The 22387-nt window shown below is 32.3% G+C and overlaps 1 protein-coding gene across 1 annotated transcript; it reads left to right on the top strand.

Annotated features, from left to right (window-relative positions):
- Positions 1 to 11367: 11367 nt before the first annotated feature.
- Positions 11368 to 12280, top strand: LOC106365379 (EPIDERMAL PATTERNING FACTOR-like protein 4). The gene is made up of 2 exons (XM_013804823.3): positions 11368 to 11680; positions 11929 to 12280. Exons 1-2 carry the CDS (start codon positions 11584 to 11586, stop codon positions 12153 to 12155), a joined length of 324 nt encoding a protein of 107 aa, XP_013660277.1. The 5' UTR covers positions 11368 to 11583; the 3' UTR covers positions 12156 to 12280.
- The last annotated feature ends 10107 nt before the right edge of the window (positions 12281 to 22387 follow it).

Raw genomic sequence — 22387 nt, 5'->3', positions numbered from 1 at the left:
AACTTCAAATCTTTATCACTTAGCCACTCCTTTACCACGGTATGCTTCAATGGCTTGTTGAAGCCGCGTATATTCCAAAAGAAACCCGACATATTATTGAAGGCGACGAGAAGACCTTGTGCCCTTAGCCGTTGATGCATCATGCGACTTAGCCTTCTTCTCCTTCTCCTTGTTAATACTCGGTTCTCTCTTTACACCTTTTCCTCTGTTCTCCTTTGAAACATCACTATCATGATTACTTGTACCCTCGCTCTCAGCAGCAGTGGCCAGATTAGGTCCTGCAGCTCCCGCTCCCTCAGCATCATCTCCACGTTGCTCTACATTTGTGTCTACAGTATCAGCAACCAGTCCGCACAGCTCCCTTATTTCCCCATCCTCCTCTTCCTCAATACAAAGTACTGCAAACTTAGAGGCGGAAATTGGGAAGTTTTCATTTTGGTTTCCATTAGCCAATTTCTCAGGAGTTTTCCCCGCCTTTGTGGGAGATACCAAAGACCAGCCTGATCCTTCTGAATCACCCTTTTCTTTCCCTGTAATATTGCCTTGTATTTTTTGTGTTGCCCCATCCTCCAAACTCTCTTTTATCATTGTTTCTTTCCTGACCTCTTCAGCTGCTTCTAGCTCAAGATGCTGAGAAGTAGCCAGAACCTTTTCCACATCCTTATCTTCCTCCATCAAAACCCTCTCATCTGATTTTTTTTTCCCCATCCCACATACTTCTGTCAAATGACCCCACTTGTCACAGCTCTTGCATCTTGATGGTAGCCAAGGAAAATGAAAATCCACAGTGAAATCTTTTCCATTCTTTGTAAAGTTGATCTCTTTTGGTAAAGCTCTAGAGATGTCCACCTTCGCGAACACCTTTGCTTCTTCAAAATCAGTGCAGGCGATAGTCTCAGAATGCAGTTTGACTGGAAAACCAACAGCACTAGTGATAAAGCTTAAACCTTCCCAGGAGTACATGTGAAGAGGAACCCTGCGGAGATGCACCCACATCGGGAGAGCTTCCTCTTCCTGCTTTTCTTCTTCTGCTCTTGGCGTCCACTTCGATACCACCATTGGAACCCCAACAATGTTCCACATGCCCCTTTTCAAAATCTTTTCCCTGGCCTTAGGGTTTGAAACTCGGAACCTCATTGTTGTGGCATTAACTTCAAATACTTCTACTTTCGCTGCTACCTCTCCATACTTCCAGATCTTGTTGAGAACCATGTGTACTTTTGCAACATGGGGGGATATGTCCAGAAACTTTCCCACAATGAAGTCTTCCCACAACGGCGTCGAAGAGGTGAGAACATCATCTGGAATCGTAACCGAGTGCGACCCATCCTTTTCCAATACCGCAACATCATACTTCCTCAGGACCTTCTTGTCTTGCGCTGCAGAGACATAGCTCAGAGATCCTGCCTTCCCCACAAACGGACCCGACTCTCCTGTCGCAGAGCCCTCCTCGACCCGGTCCTTTCCTTCTCTAACCCTCACCGGAGACCCAGGCGGGTCTGGCGGCACATCCGAAATCATCGTCGTAACCCTAAATCCCAATCGCCTCCAAAATCGCCTTCAGAGCAAAACGGTGCGTTTTGGACTTTTATTATTAACCTTGAAATTTTCACTAATATTTTTAACTTTCAAAGTGACATTTATATAATAAAAACATCTAAAGAAGAAAGTTGACCAGCTAAATAGATAAAAAAAGATGTGTTAGTTTTTTTTCAAAAAAAAATATTTAATTAATAAAATAAACAAAAAAAATTAATAAAATTGGAAAAGTTAACAAAAGAACTCATAAAATTAAAAACAAATTCGGATTTTTTTTTTTTAAATCAGAAAATTAAATAAAGATCTAAAAATTAAATAATAAAAAATTAACTAAAATTCAAAAAAAAGATCAAATTAAAATGTAGAAAAACTAAAAAAAAATCATAAATTTCAAAAAAAAATCTGAAAATTCAAAAAAAAGTTTTTGTCATTTTCAACTATAAATTCGGAAATTATCATTGGAGATATGCCAAAAACTTCATTGTTAATGGTTATGTGAGAAACTGTCATTGTCAATTATGATATATATTTTTTTAAAAAAATTGCAATTTATTTTTTTTTTTGAAATTTTGAAATTTCTAATTTTTTTAATTTTATGAATTAATATTTTATTTCTGTATTTTAATTTAATCTTAGTTATGTTTTTGAATTATTAGTTATTTTTATTTAATTTAATTTTCTAAATTTTTATTTTTCTGATCTTTTATTTAATATCTGATTTTTTGTTTTCTGAATTTTTATTTAATTTTATGAATTTGTATTTAATTTTCATTTAATTTTCTGAATTTGTTTTATATGTTTTATTTTTTGATTAAATAATTATTTTTTGAGAAGAAAACCTGACACATTATCTTTTTACTAGTACAACTGGTCGACTTTTTATTTTGGAGGTTTTTTTGTGGTATAAATGTCAGTTTGAAAACTAAAAGTGTTAAGTTAAAAAACTTCAAAGTTTAAAGTGTTATAGTAAGTGACACTTTCAAAGTTTTCTGCGATTTTCCCTTTAATTAACTGGATCTTTTGTATTTGACTAGCATATGTGTATCGCAATCTGAAATTAACTGCTCTCAAAACCTATTTTTTTTATTTTTTCATAAGCAAATACTATTTATTTATACCATTTTTCGTTGGCCTATAATAATACATAATAATAGAGACAAAGATGACAAGAAAAAATGTTTTATATTGTAAATCCTTAACAAGAAAAATGAGAAATAGAATTGTCACTTTGTCATTACTGGAAGAAATAAGTTGAGGATGAGAAGATCTAAAAGAAAACAAAACAGAGTGGAAATAGGGAAGAGTCGTTATCTCAGAAATGGATCCACGTTGGTAACATGTCCTTTAATAAGGATGCATCTGCAATTTCTTAATAATAATTATTAATATGGGTGATCCAGTCCCGGTCGACGTCTGGATTGTAACTTGTAAGGAGCAGAATACACTAGAGCACGAAAAATCAGACCCACCCACCAAGGTTAATGGCCGAAATTCAGATATGGGTTACCAGTATGTGCTATGACTTTGTTTCAAGTGAGATTCAAACTCATGACAGATTAATTTGTACTCCTTTTTCAAGATGATTCGTCAAGTTTATTGGCATTTTACCAAATCAAGAAGATGTATAAGTTCAAATAAAATAATCGGTAGGTACCATGGATGGTATTAAACTTAATACTCGGACTATAGTACAGTAAAAACTCTATAAATTAATAATCACGACATATTAATAAATTCCATTGGTTTTAAATTTGGCTGGTTCAAAAATGATATAAATCGATATAATAAAATAACAGTTTTAGAAATATTATGTAAATATATGGTTCATTTAAATCAGAAATTAATAAGTAGAAACAAAACATTGTATTGTTTGTTTTATATTCACAATGGAATTATCTCTATATCTGTTAACACTTCAATATATATTGATAATATTTAGTAAAATTATATTTAAAACTAAATCTAAATTCTATGAAACACATTTTATATACACAAATAATATAAGGAAAATAGTATGAAATTCAAATTTCTAAAATTTAATTAATGTATATACAGTAAAATGAATATTTTTTAATTATAAGGTAATATATTCGAATAAAAATATTAAAATGAAACTTTTTATAAACTAATAAATATATAAATTTATAGATTTTACTGTATATAGATAATTGTTAAGATAATATAAAACAGGAATCTGCATGATATTATGAAAACATGAAATAAGTGCATGTTTAATCAACAGTATTAATGTCTCAAAATAATGTTTTATTGAACAACGAAGCATGAGTAATAGTTGAGTACAATATATTGGTTCATAAACCCTAATTCTAACTGCATGTTTCTATAATCGAAAGTGAATAATATTTATAAATTTTTCTTTAGCAGAAGTTTTCCATTTTACGTAGAAGTGTGAAGAAAATATGACCTTTGGACCGGCAAACGTTTAATCAAGAGAAGAAGACTGGCTTCATGCTCTAATAAGCATGAGGACTTGCTTCATGGATTAATTATTCCAACAATAATAAAAGTCATGAAAACCTAAAACCGAGTTGTTAGAGCATCCGCAATGGTGAGGCTCACCATGGAGTCCTTAGGCTTATTTTATTTCTTTTTTTTTAATAGTTAAGGATCCTAATCCAATATGTAAGTCCAATGGTGAGTCTCACTTTTGGAATCCTTATTAATAAAAAAATTATATTTTTTTTTAAAAAAGTGAAATTAAATTTTTTTTTATTTATAACATGGTTTAATAGAAATTTTAAAAGTGGTTTCTATGAGTTATTTTTTTAATTTTTTTTCAATTTTCTATAGCAATTCTAATCTTTTAATGAGTTTTAAAAGTGGTTTCTATAAGCTATTTTTTTTTCTTTTCAAGTTTCTATAGCAATTCTAATCTTTAAATGAGTTTTAAAAGTGGTTTCTATAAGTTATTTTTTTTTTAATTTTTTTTCAAGTTTCTATAGCAATTCTAATCTTTTAATCAATTTTAAAAGTGGTTTCTATAAGTTTTTTTTTAAAAAAATTCAAGTTTCTATAGCAGTTCTAATCTTTTAATGAGTTTTAAAAGTGGTTTCTATAAGTGATCGGAAGACGTTAGCTCCGATGATGATCGGAAAGGAGCTTACCACGTCACTAAGGATTTGCTCCTTAAAACCTCTTAATTAGGACTGCTCCTTACCAAACTGAGCTTTGTTAATATTATTTTATTCCAATTAGTCTAGGATTATGTACTAAGGACCCTCAAAATATACCGTTGCGGGTGGTCTTACAATCTTATCTAGCAAATAGCTTCGCATCTTAGTGAAATCAAGGTTAAATGACAGAAAATACATTGTGACAAAAATATGTTCACAACATGGTCCATAGATGATGGATAGCTAATTACATCTTAACATTCTATATGGATAATGAGCATATGCATAATGTATTACAATGGAAATGAAAAACTACTCATGTAACTAAAATATATCTTTTTCTTTTTCCTTTTTGACATCTACGAAGTCGATTGGTTTTTTCACCTAAATAATTATGAATAGTGATCGAAAATTGTACAGGTTTTGTTTCTGCAGATGAGGGGTCGCGAGTGCGTGGGTCGGGTACAAAGGATGAGTCAGTGAGTCAGGAGCTGGTTCCCTTTTTTTTTTTGAGCAACGAGTTGATTCCCTCTTTGTAGGGATATTCATCCTCCATTAGCGGGCCTAGTCAAATCATAAGCCCATTTACATCTTATTGGTTCTTTTCAAGTTAAATCATGGCCTAATCTTTGTTTAATTGATCTTAGTCGTTCTCACGATTCGATTAAAACAAGTAGACAACTTTGGACAGCAGAAATACGATCAAGGGCCTAAAATAATACCTTATGATCAACCATTCAAACAACTAAAACAGTATCAAGTCAACAACCCATGTTCCAAGTATTTACATACCCTACATATATACACATAGTCAAACTTTGTTCAAAAGTTTTTTGGACTTTATCAATAAATTTAACAAAACATAGTCAGTTTTGATATTCCAGGTTAAAGATTTTTTAAGAACCTGTGTTAAGTTCGTGAATTTTCCAACTCAAAACTAATTATCAACAAGTAAACTCATCATCCGTGTTTCTACATACTGTATGATTTTTATTCTGACATTCTATGCAGAATTCCTAACACACGGTCTTAAAATGTTAGAGCTTTTATTACTTGTGGAATATTATATACTATTTTCTGACGTAAGTATTCATATCTTTTAGATATTCTGTCAATTCTCTTACATAAAACTTTCCGGCTTAAATCATACAGATTAAAAAGATCATATTCTATTAACATAAAATCATCATCTAATTAGTATCCAAATCAAAAACTATTAAACGCAAATGCAAATGACCAGTTTTCGTTTCAAATTGCTACCTTCTCCTAGTTTTCTTAATCTACGTGAATGAGTATCACGTTACATATTTGTTCAGATCAAATTGTTAAGTGGCGGTAGGAAGGAATTTTTTTTTTGCTGACCGTTGTATATTTTTCTGTTTTGCTTTCTCTTTGTTCTATTTTGAGTTTCAGATTTTATTTTGGCGTATACAGAAGAAAATTCGTTTGTTGCCAATTGCAAATTGTAATGAGTTTGGGAGATCCTTTGATAAGTAATGATAACATTGAAATTGCAATTTGCAAATTGCCGTAATTTATTGCAAATATTTTGGCGTATACAGAAGAAAAGTCTTGACTTCAAAATCTAGTTGCAAATTGTGCCTTTTGTAATTTATTGACCAAAGCTGTTTTAAAAAAAATGTTTCTGTCAACAAATATGTTTTATTTATTTTTGGATTAATATAAACCGAAGATATAAAGTAATAGTCGAAAATAAACAGAAGATATGCATAATTTTTTTAATAAATTCAACCAAATTGAAAATAAAAAATCATCTTATATAAGAAAACAGAAGATGTAGTATTTTAGGTCACATATTTTCTATTAAAACTTAAGTACAATTTTTAGCTACCATACAAAAATCATATTAGCTCCATTCCATCAATTTTATATTTGATTATTTACATTAATATATAAAATATATAACATTTCTAAAAAACCTTAATAATTATAAAGATATTAGTAATTAATAGATTTAAACTGCAAATTTAAATTTTACTTTTAATTATAACAAAATTTGTTTAGAAAATATAAAAATCTTGCTAAATTTTTAAGATATTTTTTAAATTAATGAAATAATTAATTTCGTAATTAATAATTTAATTTTACATAAAATTTTATTACAAAACAAAATAAATAAAATTCTATTCTATTTTAATAAATTTTATAATTATAGTTTATATTATATTAAAGTTGTACATTTATAAAATAAAAAATTATCCACACGAATGTTCTAGTCAAAAATTTTAGTAGCATTTAAGATGTGATATTTCTATAAACAAATTCACGGTGATCCAATGGTTAAATTGTTGGATGAATACTACTCTTGAGCTCATACGGTATCCTCGTTTGTATACTACTAATGAAAGTTAGACTTGATCCTTTTTATTTGTCAAAATTATGCTAGATTCAAAAAAATAAATTATATATATATATATATATATATATATAATTATGCTAGATTCTAAATAGTTATATATCCATCTCGGATTTGTTGTGCATGTCTCGTATACGGTATATCCGGGTGCGATCATGCATGCTAGATGATGTGACAAAACAAATAGCGAAGCGTGACTCCAAAATATATCAAAAATCTGAAGCTAATAACATACCAACATCACACAAAAAATTCTAATAAAATAATAGGACTGCAACCTACAAAGGAAAAGAAACATGAAAAGGTTTGCCAAAATGAACGAAAATCTGAGCAGTAATTTTCGTAAAATATTTTTTTTTTGCCTACAGCCTCAGCCCCCACTCGTAACAGCACACTCATTGGGGGTGCTCTTAGAGCATCAGCATTGAAGACTCATGAGGAGAATTCACACGCGTCCCGAGAAAAAATATATATTATAATATGCTACAGTAATGACATTGTCTCGCCACGCTCCTTCCGCATAATATGCTACAGTAATGACCTTGTCTCAACTATTTAAGTAATATTCGTTTTTTGTATTCTGATGCAGCATATAAATAGAACATCTGGAAAAAAAATCACACATAACTCAAATCATCAGGAATCTCACCAAAGTTTAGAGAGAGAAAAAAGAAAAACCTAATCACATTTCCGGCCGACGCAAGGCTCCTCTAACCACCTTCGGTTCGGTTTGTGTTTCTTTATCGACTAGTTTGCATGTGTTTGTTCTTGGTGTTGAATAACTTTGATCAGAGTTCTAGATACTGATGTTTTTTTGGTCTTGGAGGCACCTAATCTACGGTGGTGATCGTCCGACTTGTCTCTGGGAAGGGAGGCTTTCAGCTTCTGCTTCGCTGGCTTATGCTTCCGAGAGGTGGTGGCTTCTTCAGCATCTATCGCCAGCTTTGTCCCTCGTGTTTATCCTGATCTTGTCGATTTATGAATATGTGCTTCATCCGCTACTCTGCCTCTCGAGCAAATATATGTGTCGCATGCTTGTATGTCGGTGATGGATGATATGGTAGGCATTTAATTTCTGGTGATCTCGTAGATCTGTGTGGGTATGGTTGCTCGTTGTTGAGCTTTAGTTTAAAGCTTCTTTGGTTGTTTTCGGTGTTTGGGCTTTTGTAGTTTCGGTGTTTGGGCTTGGTCTATGTTAGACCTCGTTCCCTCTAATAATATTACAGATGGCAAAAGAAAAAAATAGAACATTTGACTGTCGTGTCTAAATGTTATTTATTTTATAATTAATAGATGCATCAAGATACAACATCTATATACTAAATTGTTCATTAAATATTTTATAATAACATTTTAGTGCTATTAGTTAAAAAGACAAGGGCAAAATTTATACGACACAATAAAATAATTATTATGTTCGAATAAATATGTTCAAAAATATATTTATAAAAAAAATATTATTATAAATAAATCTGATTTTACGATTGTGGCAGAAAAACTTAATTTCGTGGAAATTTTTATTCTGTAGATTCAATGGAAAAAATAATTTTGCATTTTTTGGAAAAAATGTGTCTTTGCAATTTTGACGAAAACTTGATTTGTCATTCTGCTGAAAAAAATCTGATTTTGCGGTTTTAGTGAAAAAACTTAATTTTATGAATTTGGTGGAAAATTAAATTTTGAAATTTTGCGGTTTTTACAAGAAAACATAATTTTTCGTTTTGGAAGAAATTTTGATTTTTTAATTTTTGGATGGAAATCCTAATTTTTTGGTTTTGGAAAAACTCAATTTAACATTTCTAGCAAGAAACCTCGACTTTGTGATTTTGGTATAAAAGTTTTAGTGGTTTTGGAAAATTTACGATTTTGAATTTTGGACAAGAAAATTTGATTTTGGATTTTGACAGGAATACAAGCATAGTAGTGTAACTAAATAAAAATTATATATATATCTTGTTTTAAGTTTCATCACTAAAAAGTCAATTTTTTTTTTTTTGAGCAATACTAAAAAGTCAATTTTATAGGATGTTTCCGTTAGACCATTATTCAGAATCTAATTTTTATGAACTTGAAAGGATGAACAGCCATTGGGGTCAATGGTGACTATAGTCTGATTCAACTCGTGGAAATGAGTTATATGTTTTACAATTTTCTACAATACCATATAATTTTATTTTATAACTAACTCATTAGCTTTTTTATATATTTTTACTTTAGCTAATAGGTAAACCAAGAAATGTTTAATTATCCGGTTTAATTAACACATGATTTGAGCATCTATTTGAAACTGATGTTTTTAGTTGGGGGGGGGGGGGGGGGGGGGGGGGGGGGCTTAGAGGTCAAGTTTTAATGGGTTAACTAGATTTTGAAAATTAACTGATGGTTTAAGCGCGAGTTTATTTTCAAAATTAAAAAAAAAATTAAATTAATTTCTATATAAAATAGTGTATAGGTCTAGGCACATTTATATGGAACCGTGAACCAAACCACATCAAACTCGAATACACGAAATCAGAATTGAAATGCATTTCATAAATAAATAATCATATCCTATATCTATGGAGCCAAAAATCTAAAACTGAACTGAAAACCAAATAGGTACATGAATTTTTAAATACAAAGTATATACCTAAAATTAATAATGTTATGTAGTTTCCAAATAACCAAATATCCTCAAACTACTATTTACAAACCAACTTACACGAAAAATTGAATTATTCGAAAAAACTGAATTATCTGATATTTAAACTGAAAACCCCAAATGATCCAATATTTTATCTATAAATCTGAAATTACCTGAAAAAACAGAACTGAAGCAGAACTGAATTGGATCCACATTTTTTGGGATATCAGTCGGTTCCTAAGTTTATTACCAAACCGAACCAAAACCTCAATAACCCAACAGAATTAAACCAAACCAAATTTTGTAAATACATGAATGGCTCCTAAATTTCTAGAACCAAAACACTAAAAACCCAAATACCCGAACCGAAGCCGACTGTTGGGGATTGATAGTGTATCTACATTTAAATGGTGCGAAGAAAGCATTATGTTTTTACAAATTATTTAACTCTTTTTATTGGGGGTACACATATAATAAACAGACAAATTGAAATATATCGAGTGTTTTATATCTGATCCAGATCTACAGTTGAACCGATAAACCCTTGATGTATATAATATGGACTGACTTATGTTTTTCATGTAGCATTCTATCAAAGGTTCTTACCAACTGATATGTTTCCACAAAATTCAGATTTAAGGAAAACATGTTAATTAAAAATCAGATAAATAAAAAAAATTGTTAATTAACATCTGAACCGACACCGATTACCCTCTGGTAAAACCCATAAAAACCTGATAACACTTTTTAAAAAAAAATCATTAAACTTCTCGTATTCTTTGGTAATGCACAAAACTAAATAAACTATTTGATTTGTCCTTATAAAATCCCGGAAATATCTGATACCACTTTTTAAGAAATTGATTAACTTCTCATGTTTTATAACAATACATAAAACTAAATAAACTATTTGATTTGTCATATAAAGTAAATGTATATGAAATGAGATTATAGTTTAAAAATATATGAAATAAAGTTTAGGATATATGGTTTAGAATTTTATGGAAATATAGTTTAGGGTATAGGGTTTGATTTATACTGAAAATATGATAAAAATCTCTAGAAAATATGTATTTGAAAAAATACATAGATTCAAGAAAATACATGAAAATGGTGAGAGTTAAGTATATATTATATGGTTCATTTTATACGGATTTAGTTTGTATTGAAAATATACATAATACCTTGAATATATTTTGTAAGTTCATACATAGATTTTAAAAAAATACATGGATAACATACCCACTAATTTAATCACGACCAGTAGCATTTTGATTTTTTCTGTTTGGTTATTTATATAAGGTTGAAAATATGTACATTGCATATTATTATTTGTTTTGACGTTTTCTTCGCTTAATGAAGTGAATAATAATGTATTCAAAATATTAATGTGTAAAAGGCTATGTTAGATGCAAATATATCGGTGATATAATGATGATAGGCAGTTGGGTTGTTCCCTATTAATAATACTGATAGTTTTGATTAATTAATGTAAGTATAAAATAAGACATTAATTTTCTAGTGAATAGGTCTAACAACCTTGTTTAAGTAGATTTTTTAGGACTCCTTCTCTTTTAATATTATAGATAGTGGATAGCAATCTCACTAAAGTGTTACTGAAGAGTAACAAGAGTAAATAACTAAATACAGTCAAATAGAAAGAAAACAAAAGAAAGACAATAGAAATTTGTATTTAATAACTGGATTCCAAAGCTTCATGTGTCTATTCAATACACTGTTCACACTCTCTCTGTCTAAGTTTTTTTGAACTTAAGACCAAATGAATAACCCCAAATCCCAAACACACAAGCATAAACCCCAAAAAACTCTCTCCAGTTAAAAGGAACGAAAACAACAAATAGCCACACACTTGTCTCTGCTAACGTTCGCATTCTCGCCGGTTCTTGCTAATGGGCGCTCTCCGTCGCCGCCGACGCTTTATTCTCGCTGCACTCGCCACATTTGCTCTCCTCCACCTCTTCTTGGCCGTCTCCACAGTATCCGCGGGTAAGAACACAATAATCTCATACTAAGTATTGAAAGAATGATTTTTTTTTTGCTTTAAAAAAGAGTATTGAAAGACTTATTTTCTTGCGACATGAACATGAAATTTCTTGATTTTCTGAGGTATTTTCATACAAATCTCAGTAAAATTTGGTTTTATTAATTAAATAAGCTAGTTACCTTTTTAAGCTCAATCCTTAATTGATTTTTGATGTTTAATAAAGAGCGAATTAAATCGAGTGTTAATCCAGGTGGATGGCTTGGTCAAAGAACCGGGTCGGATTTTCACGGTCATTTTACGGGGAATAAGCGGTTTGGCGGACCTGGTTCATCACCACCGACGTGTAGATCGAAGTGTGGGAAATGTCAGCCGTGTAAACCGGTTCATGTACCGATACAACCCGGTATGAGCATTCCATTAGAGTATTATCCTGAAGCTTGGCGGTGTAAGTGTGGCGACAAGATTTTCATGCCGTAGATTGTTAAAGAGTGTTTTAGTGCTTTTTGTTTTGTTTTTCTCATTTCTCTCACTTCAGTTTCGCTGATTAATTAGTGTAATCAAACTTTTGTGTTAATAATTTAATATTAAAATGTTAGTCTCTACGAAGGCAACTTTCGCTGTGATATTACCGAGAAAGAAAGAAAGTCCTCATCTCTTTTTACCTAATGACACTTGGTCCATCGTAGAAGAAATCTTATAGGCGTGTACTTTAGGGAGTGTTTTGTTTTGCTATCTTCTATTTTTGTTATACGAAAATAAAAGTGTTATATACAAACCAGTTTGATCAAGAAAATAATATACAAACCAGTAACATAAAACGACAAATGCTCTAGACAACTATGAATGGTAAAATATCATAATAATCTAAAGAGAAAAATAGCAAACATTTTAAATTAAATAACTAAACTTTTAAATGTTACAATATTAAAGTAGCAGAAATGTAATTCTTTTTTAACGTAAATTTTAATATAAAGTGTGTACTAGTAAAATGTAGCATAATCAGAATTTTAAAGCAAACACATGAAATGTGGATTACCATTTGTCAACTATTGAAGTATCTTTTTGGAATGAGTTAACTCGAACTAGCAGAATTTGTAAATTAAATCATTGTTTCACTTTTTTACAGGGCAGTCAGTTTATTAATTTTATTGTTTTACAGTAGTATATACGAAACAAAATGTTGCAAATACGAGTATTTGATTTTTAGACCATAGAAACAAAATTGGCATGAAGTTTTGTTGTTTTCATCATTTTACGTTATCAGCAAATTAAGTGATTTGTCCCTTATTTTCGAACAAATCTCTCTTAACAAAACAAAACCAGTACTTTATTTGTGTGGTTAATGGTTATGCATGATTGTTTGGACCCACAGGTTTTGTCCCTCGACAGCCATATATATTTAATTATTGCTCTTTGATGATAATTTTGTAAATTTCTATCGTACTTGCACGTGTAAATTTACAGCAGGACCATTTACTATAGAAAAACCATGAAGCATATATAAAATAGTGTTGTAACGTTGTAAAAAGTAGTAAAAAAGCATTTATGACTTGGAGTTTTTCCTAATTTCACTACAAAGCCGCATATGTACTCGTGTCGTACTGCATACTCTGTTCCTTACATACAAGTTTGCAATATCTGCATTAATATCCTTATTTTCTTATTTTCCTAATGAGAAGTCCCGATAAAATTTATACTTTTGATTTTAGTGTTTGGAAAAGTATCCGACTGGTCTTAGATATAAAATTATTTTGAAAATTTAACTTCAGAGATGGAGGGAAAATAATGCGTTGTAGATGTCTAAAAGAGTGTAGTTATTACAAACAATAATAATTATTTTTTGACACAGTTACAAACAATAATTGTAAATGTTAAAGACTGATGGTTTCTTTATAGATATGGTGGCGTTTTTCTCGACAATAATATGGTGGTGGTTTTGACGCATAGAACTCCATAGATTAGGAAAAGAGAGTTTGTAGCGTTTTGGTCACCAAGCGTGTTTGTATATATATACATCAAACACTAGCCTATTCGAAATAAAAGACATGTTTCGTCTTTTTTTTTTTTGAACATTAATGTTTCGTCTTTTCTTGTTAATGAATATAGTTTTATTTCATAATATATATATATCTTAGGGCATCTCCAACTCTTAGGGCATCTCCAACCCTAAGACTCTTAAAATAATTTGCATTGAGAAATTTAAGACGGTAGAAAACACTGCTTTCAGAAAGAAATTTTTTTTTAAGGTTTTAAAGTTTGTTGGGGTAGTGAAAAAAGTTGTGTTGAAAAGAACAAAAAGTAAAAGAGATATTTTTGCAGAGATTCTCATACGCTGCTACGGTCTGCATGATGATGTATTTCTTTTTGCATTTTTTATGTATTGACTTTCTCTTTCACATTTAATTCATAAGAAAATTTAGAAAATAGCTAAGTACATCGTTTTGTTACAAAAAAAGAAAAGCTAAGTACATCGTTTTTACTCAAGTGTACTATGTAGTGTGTACATAAAACGAAGTAAGGCATCTGTATACATGAAAAATTGGAGGGATAAATTACTCAATACGAAAACAGCAACATGACTCAATTTGATCTCCTTGCAAGTAAAAAAGCTTTATGAAGCTACCCAGTCGCCTATCCAATCATCTGAAGTCAGTTTTCATTCTCGAAATGATAAAATAGCCAAGAGCAGATTTGAGAAACCTCGATCATCATCATTTCGAAAACAACTCTTCATTCAATTTGCGATACAGATTGATGAACGAAGCTTCTACGGTCCAGCAAAAGAACAAATTCCCAAACCAAGTTCTTTTGAAAGAGATGAAACAATAATCTAATGTTTACTTTAATGTTTGCTCATGTATTGCTTGTGAAGAAGCAAACTACGAATCTGATGAAGATATTCACACATGTAAAAGAAAAAAGAAAGACCCGCTCTCCAAAAGATATCTCGAAGGAGATACTTATGTCGGTCCGTTCGGTGAGGGAAAGTACGACTTTATAGTCCAATACTCTAACAAGAAGGAAGAACCAAAACATCAGATCATGATGATAAATTCTGATGAAGATATTCACACACATATAAGAAAAAAGAAAGACCCGCTCTACAAAAAATATCTCGAAGGAGATACTTATGTTGGTCCGCTCGGTGAGGGAAAGTACAACTTTATAGTCCAATACTCTGACAAGAAGGAAGAGCCAAGACATAAGATCATGATGATAAATCATGATGAGTTCTCTCCATAAGACAATTTCATAACGAACATCGCACATAACTCAAAGATTCTTTCTCAAGCTATCGACTCTTCTGGTCTGAACCAGCTAAGTCAAGCAGAAAAGGTCCTCAATTGGCAAACGGAAAATTCGCTCGCTCATAATCAACTTTTATCAACAATAAATCATAAAGTTGATCAATTGGCAGAAGGATACAAAAACAGATTACTCGGTCTTCAAAATTCGATCACAAAGATACATGGTCGTCTTGGCAATCTCCATCAAAAAATGATGACCATGGCAAAACATATGATGGCAAACACGACTTAATTCTGCAATAAAGAAGCAAAGACGACTAGTCTTAAAAATCAGTTGAAAGATCTCCAAAAATGCCTAGAAAGTATGGTTCATAATCAACAACAAGCTAATACATACTTTGATCACCCTGGAAGCACATCGTCAGGTACGCCAATTTATCAAAGATCCTACTCTTCTGGGTTCCTATTTGGCCATCATACCCAAAAGACAAGATCTCCATTACCGGTTTTTATCCTCCGACGAAGTCTTTACATCTCGCTATGGCTTAAACTCAAACATCTATCATCCCAAGAAGACTCGTTCAAAGCCTCAGCGTCAAAAGAAATTAGAATTTCAAGTCAACCCAAATAAGAAACCAACTCTTACGTCGTCCTCTAGTCACGATTCTGTTGAAGATAACAAGAAGAAAGGACAAGACATTGGGATAATCAAATTTTTGATGGCCAGTCTGCTCAATAATCTCAGCAAGCCTTCAGAAACACCTAATCAAAAGGATCCTCAACCCTTATCTTCTCGACAAATCGCAAAATCAGTCACATCTCAAATACAAGTTCCAGTTACTACGAGACCGAATCAAACGAAGAATCTCTACCAAGACGCGTGTAACTGGAGAAGGATCAAACACACCAAAAAAAGAGCCAAGTATCAACGAAATTTATTCCAGTGATGAAGAAATGAATTATGTGCCTCCTAGACAGGAGATTCCAACTAAGCAATTTGCTTCAAAAATCATGGTGTTCACATTCGATGACATTCCGTTCGAAATATGGAATGACCGTCTCGACGAATTTCATGCATGGATGAATTCTGAAGCCATTACATCTCCTTTACAAATGGTGATCCAACTATTCACTACAAGACTATCTGGAGTACTTAAAGAATGGGGGAATTCACTCGGTGAATATAGACATCAACAAGTCTATCAAACGACAATACCATTGCTCCTTGGAGAAATTCATAGAAAATTCATTGCACTACAAGAAATATGTACATTCTTAGTGCGAAAAATATGTTATAGTAGGGATTCCATAGCGAATTCATAAATGCTATGTCATTGTAGATATCCCCTTTATGATCGTATTTTTTGAACGCTACGAAATGTACAGATATGATAGCAATATTTGGATGATATTATTTAACTTAACTATAGCATTACTTTCGTACTATGATAGATCTTTCTACCATAAACTAAAATTAATTATAATTAAAAATAAAAATAAAATAATTGAAAACTAAACCAAAATTGTTTTATAATTTAGAATAAAATAAATTTTATTTATAAATTAAAATTGGTTTACAAGTACACTCCGGTTTAAAAAACTAAACAAGAAATTAAAAAATAAAATCAAACCACCACAATTTTTCCAACTCGGTTTACATTAAACCAAATCTAAAAGAAATCTATCTAGGTTAGCAGACTATCTTAGTCATCTGACTAAGCTATACATCAGGGATCAAGGACAAACAATCGAAGAAGTTTCTATCGGTCAAATCCAGCAATATGTTTTCAGAACATTGATAGATCATGGAAAGATCAAACAGCTATCAAAAATATGTGCCATACCAGATCTATCATTCAAGTGTTCAAAATCCAAGAAATCTTGCTCGTGCGATACACATGAGAGACGTCAAAAATTTAAAAATCGATTCTCTAAGCGCTCTGACAACTTTAGGTGCAGGAGATTCTTCCAAAAAAAAAAACAGAGCTTCAAGAAATCAACAAAATGTTTTCTATGCCGAAAGGAAGGACATTTCACAAAAAAACTGTCCTAACAAATCCGCTAAGAAGAAGCAATACTTAATCAACTCGATATCTGAAAACGCACCATATATTGACCTCGAAGGCAACGACTTAAAGTCGGTTCTATCTTATAACAGTGACAACAACGACGCTATTTGTTGTTACTCGGATTATGACAATTCTTCCAAGTTATCTCCTGATGAAGATGATGATTGTTGTTTCAAGATCACAAAAATGCCGCGATAAGACGAGATACAATCTCCGCGTTTACAAGTGACAATCTTAGACTCATCTTGTCAAGAAGACCCAGTTCACACCATTGCATTCATAGACACAAGAGCCCATACAACGATTATAAATCCCAAAATTCTTTCTCCGTCCATGTGGCTACCTCATCAACCGAGAAGGAACACGTTCAGCTTCTTCAATGGTTTCAACGCATCGTCATACAATATGGAATTATGCTTTCGGCTCGAAAAATGGTTTTAGCCCAGCCCAACATCGACTTCCTTCGAATGCAAATCACAAATGACAATTTTCCACCACAAGCCCATCTTGCTACGATACTCTTAGATTTTCCCGACGAAAATCTTACAAAATGACAGGTTCAGCAATTCCTTGGTGTAATCAATTATGTTAGCGACTTTATCCCGCAACTTTCGCAACTGACAAGACCGCTACAGAAAATGTTGACATAGAATCCACTGCAGTGGACAAATTGACAAACCGAAGCTGTCAGAAACCTAAAAACAGAGGTGCAAAAGCTAACACCTTTAAAGATTCCCTCCACTCGAACACGCATTTTACAGACTGACGCGAGTGACAAGTATAGGGGAGTCATTTTATTTGAATAAATAAATGAAAAACATCAAATCTGTGGATAACAAAGTGGACGCTTTAAAGATTCTGAAATGCATTATCACTCCACGTTCAAAGAAATACTGGCGGTCAATAAGGCTATAGAGAAGTTTGAGTTCCATCTGTTAGGACATCGATTTTGCATCGAAATGGACATGTCATCTTTCCCAAAGATGTTACTATTCAAGCAGAAGATGATCCCACATCAGTAATTATTACGATGGAAAGAATGGTTCTCGAAGTACGATTTCAAATCCGTCTATTTAAAGGGATCGAAGAACACTCTCGCAGATATGCTCAGTAGAAACCCAGTGAAAGAAATACAAATGATGGAGAGCTATTCCGCAAGAAGCTTTTATGACTTTGCTTCCAACATGCCGGACGACGTGCATACGCTCATCAATAGAGAAGCCCTACACGAACACCTCTGCGACAAGATTTTCTTCTATCAATCCATCATCCTGTTAAAATACGGAGTCCATAATCATCTCATTTCACCGAAGGAAATTCACCCTGATTACCTATTCGCTGATATCTACATGATCAAAAACGCGTATATGCCAGAAGAAGTTCTTTGTTTCCTCTGGTACCTCTGCTCAATCTACACCATCGTTTTAACTTTTGATATTCAATGGTTATACCAATACATCAACATCCATTTTACCGACCCTCAACGAGGATATACGGAATTCCTCTCAGCGTTTCTAACATGTTTTGCGCCATTATCTGTTTGGGATGGTAAATTGAGGAAATCAGCAAAAGCGACGGGCTTATCGTTCAAGAAGTTAAAGAGTCAAGGAGGTCTCAACCTTTTCTTTAACCCTCACACGATATACATCTTTCACTGCCCCTTTCAAGTCAACAACAAAACCGGCAAAATCTACGCGCTACTACTCTCATTCACCAAAACGACTATCAACGAAGAGTTAGACCAGATTTCAACCTCAATGACAACAAGGCATATGAAGACTTTCAAAAACATGCATTATGACTCAACAGTGCCAGACAAACATTTCCCTATTACTTTCATCCCCAATTGGATATACTATCCAATTGATTACCAAATGAGTCTTGACGAAGATCTTCAATTCTATATGGATAAACGCGTTAATCCACCAGTTGTTCAAGATATCCCGAAGAAGAAAAAACGCGACCTTCAATCCCAAGAATGCCCACCTGAGTACTTCAAGACGCCCAGCTCTCGGATGACTCAATGAACATTGATGAAGTTCGAAAAATGTTCAACATCGAAGTCAAAGACGATTCGCAGCAGCCTTACGAAGAGCTAGAAGAAGAGTACATATGTCCATACGATCACTGCAGATGTTGTGACAAACACATCATTTGAGTTTGAGATAGGCCACTAAGTAAGTTATCAGCAATAAATAATTATGTAAAATAAGTGTGTTTAATTATGTACAATAAGTGTAATCAATAATGATGTAAGCGATGATGTAATCGATGTAAGCTTATGTACGCATGATGTAAGCGATAATGTAATCACTGAGGTAAGCGCTTATGTGAGCGTCTTATCCTCCCCATAAATATGTGTGTACCTCCATTGTGAAATATCATCAAATAATTTCATAAAAACCTCTTTCTTAGTTTTTCTCTTTAATGTTCTTCTAAGTTCTCAAATTTTCCAGACCTTATCACATCTTTGATAAGCTTTGATTTCTATCTTTCGATCGCAAATCTCGGTGATGTACGTTGCATTAATTAAGCATAAGCGGTTTTGTCAACACGACTTTGACAATACGATGAACCGTTTACTGCTTGGCATTAAAAAAATTACTAGTAAAGTGGATTTTGTGTGCTTTAACAAAAATGTGGATTTTACGTGAATGACACAAAGGTGTTCATTTTGAGGAAGACTCTTTTATTATAACATATTTTTTTGACAAAGGAGTTTCATATATATATATATATAATGAATTACGATTTTTTGAAGGAATCATAATTCTAAACTGGATTTAAATCGAATTTATCCAAACTAAAAAATACCAACCGATAAGAACCATAAAAAAGCCACATCATTAAAGGGAAAACTTTATTCTAACCGCCACGTCTGAAGATACTTTTTTTGTCAACGCGTAGCTCTTTTCCGTTAGAGGAGAGAAGATCTCCTCTTGTACAGATTGTAAGAGATGTACCTGGAAAGTAGCATTAGTCTAAAACGCCAAATACGAATACCTAAAAGAGAGACATAGTTAATTTCACTGAATAAATTCAAACAGATCCGCGTATTATGATAAGCTTGACCCTAAGCTGCTGAATACGAAGTCGAGGTGTGCTAACCAGACGAGACCACCAGACTTCCCTGGATGTGTGCCTCCACAAAGAACTTGTAGAGGTTTCTCTAACGTCCAGATCCAGCGAACCACCACTGGTTACAACAATCGTCTTCACTAGAGACGCATCTGAAACCGTTGAGACGCCGAAAGTCCCCATAGAGCAACAAAAAGAAGAGATACGAAGGTGTTGGGAGATCCCTTCAAGATGAATCCCCGAAACTGTAGATCTGAGGGAACTGAAATCCTAAAACACCATATGCACCACCAAAATCCAACATGATAGCCTAGATAAGAGAGAAACCTCTCGGATACATGCAAGCTAGTACCTAAAACCCGACTCTATTGATTAAAATTGACCTTATAACCTCGTCATGTCTCCACAACCAAAGATAAAATCCGCTATGGTTAGATCTGTTTCCGATTTCGTCGAGAGGTTTCAGAGCTCTGACATATTATAGAGAGGAGAGCAAGAAACTGATGAAGCTAAAAGAAAAGGGGAGTGTTAGATTCCGACGACACTGGTGGCTGTCGCGGAATGAAAAAGAATAATTTTTTGTTGTTCGGAGAAAAACGCAGAGATATTTAGAGAAAAAAAAAACTCCACAAAAAATACTTTTTATTAAAACTGATTAAACTATATTTTATATGTCTCACACAATAATTTTTTTAGGCTTTCATATATGTTAAGAAGCTATATTCAATTTTAATTAAAAATATACCATTTTATTTGATTTAGCTATTTTTAATAAATTTAACATAATAATAAGTTAATACATTTAATTAGTTTATTTTTTATCATTTATTATTATTAACTGATAAAAATTTAGAAAATTTAACTTATACACACTTTTAACATATTTTTTGACATTCATTGTAAAAATATGATTGAAACGTGGGAATAATATATTTCAGATTCAAAGAACAGAAACACATTTGGGCAGCTGACAAGAAAATGAAAGAATGAAAACACATTTACAAAATTACTGTGGCTTCTAACCACTGTCCTATTAGTCGTGTGGGGCAATTGCACTCTATCCAAACTTTGACTAATAGAAACAACTGCATGGTGGGTTTTCTTTAATCTTTTTTTTGCGCACCAATAATTTTAAAACATAGAAAAAGAGCTTATTTCAATGTGTACTTTGTCCGTCATGTTTATTGCTTCCCGACCTTTAGTCAACGTGAACTTTGTCCGTCATGTTTAGTGCTTATTTCTTTAGAAGTATACCATACAGAAGACATCTTGAAAAGTCTTCCTTTATAAATATTGGCTTAATTTTGGATTTGAAAAATTCTCAAAAATACCAGAGAAGTGTTCTCGGATAAACATATTAGTTTTGCAATTGACTAAAATTTATCAAAAACTTAACTTTTTATAGAAGACTTCTTAGGAAGTCTTCTCGGAGAAGACTTCTACAGAAGTCTTCTGAAAGTCTTCTCAATATCGTAAGAACTCCACCTGAAATACTTTTGTAATTGCCTATATTTGACTTTTCCACGTCGGAATACTTTTATAGAAGTCTTCTCTTGTAACCAAAAGTTTGACCAAAACCTAAAATAAAGTTCCAGAAGTCTTCTCATTAATATTAAATGTTTCACTATTATTTTTCAATTGCAAAAGTAACTCACGTAGACTTTTTTCGACAATGAGAAGATTTCGGGAAAACTTAAAGAAGACTTCTATAGAAATTTTTTCCGAGAAGACTTCCCAGAAGTCTTCTATAAAAAGTTAAATTTTTGACAAACTTCGGTCAATTGCAAAATTAACATATTTGTCCGAGAAGACTTCAGACTTTGGATTTTTCGTTTTTTTCTTCATAAAAGACAGTTAGAAGACTTCTAGGGAAGTCTTCTTGATGGAGAACACATCTAGCGAAGTCTTCTGAAAATCTTCGCTAACAGATCTGAGAAAAAAATGGTTTCATACTTTGAGCATATGAGATTACTTGCTTTTGCTTCTCCAAGTACCCAAAACTTCATTACAAAAGCTACCAAGTCGTTAATGACCACAAATCATGAGCTTCAATGTCTCTATGAATCTTATAAAGCTTGGAATCAAAATACTAGATTCTTTTGGATGAATTTGAAGAGGGAGTGAAAGAAATGTGATTTATGTGCATAATTAATGAGATGTGAAGAGTAAAAATTAAAACTTTGGTGCATCAAGATGTTCAAATTGGTTGTTTATGGTGGTTAGTGTATTGATGGCAATAGCAATACTGTAAATACTTAGTGAAAATTAGAATGATAAAGTAAAATAATCATTTTCAAAAAAAAATATATATATA

Source organism: Brassica napus, chromosome A1 (genome assembly GCF_020379485.1).
Source record: "Brassica napus cultivar Da-Ae chromosome A1, Da-Ae, whole genome shotgun sequence".
Classification (NCBI taxonomy): Eukaryota; Viridiplantae; Streptophyta; class Magnoliopsida; order Brassicales; family Brassicaceae; genus Brassica; species Brassica napus.
Note: the sequence above shows the minus strand (reverse complement) of the source record. Positions and strands in the feature narration are given on the sequence as shown.

What these genes read in the sequence shown, in the direction of transcription:
- LOC106365379 (XM_013804823.3), top strand. Translation starts at nt 11,584, where the DNA reads ATGGGCGCTCTCCGTCGCCGCCGACGCTTTATTCTCGCTGCACTCGCC. An exon ending in CGTCTCCACAGTATCCGCGG is followed by an intron (nt 11,681 to 11,928) that starts GTAAGAACACAA and finishes GTGTTAATCCAG; the next exon opens with GTGGATGGCTTGGTCAAAGA.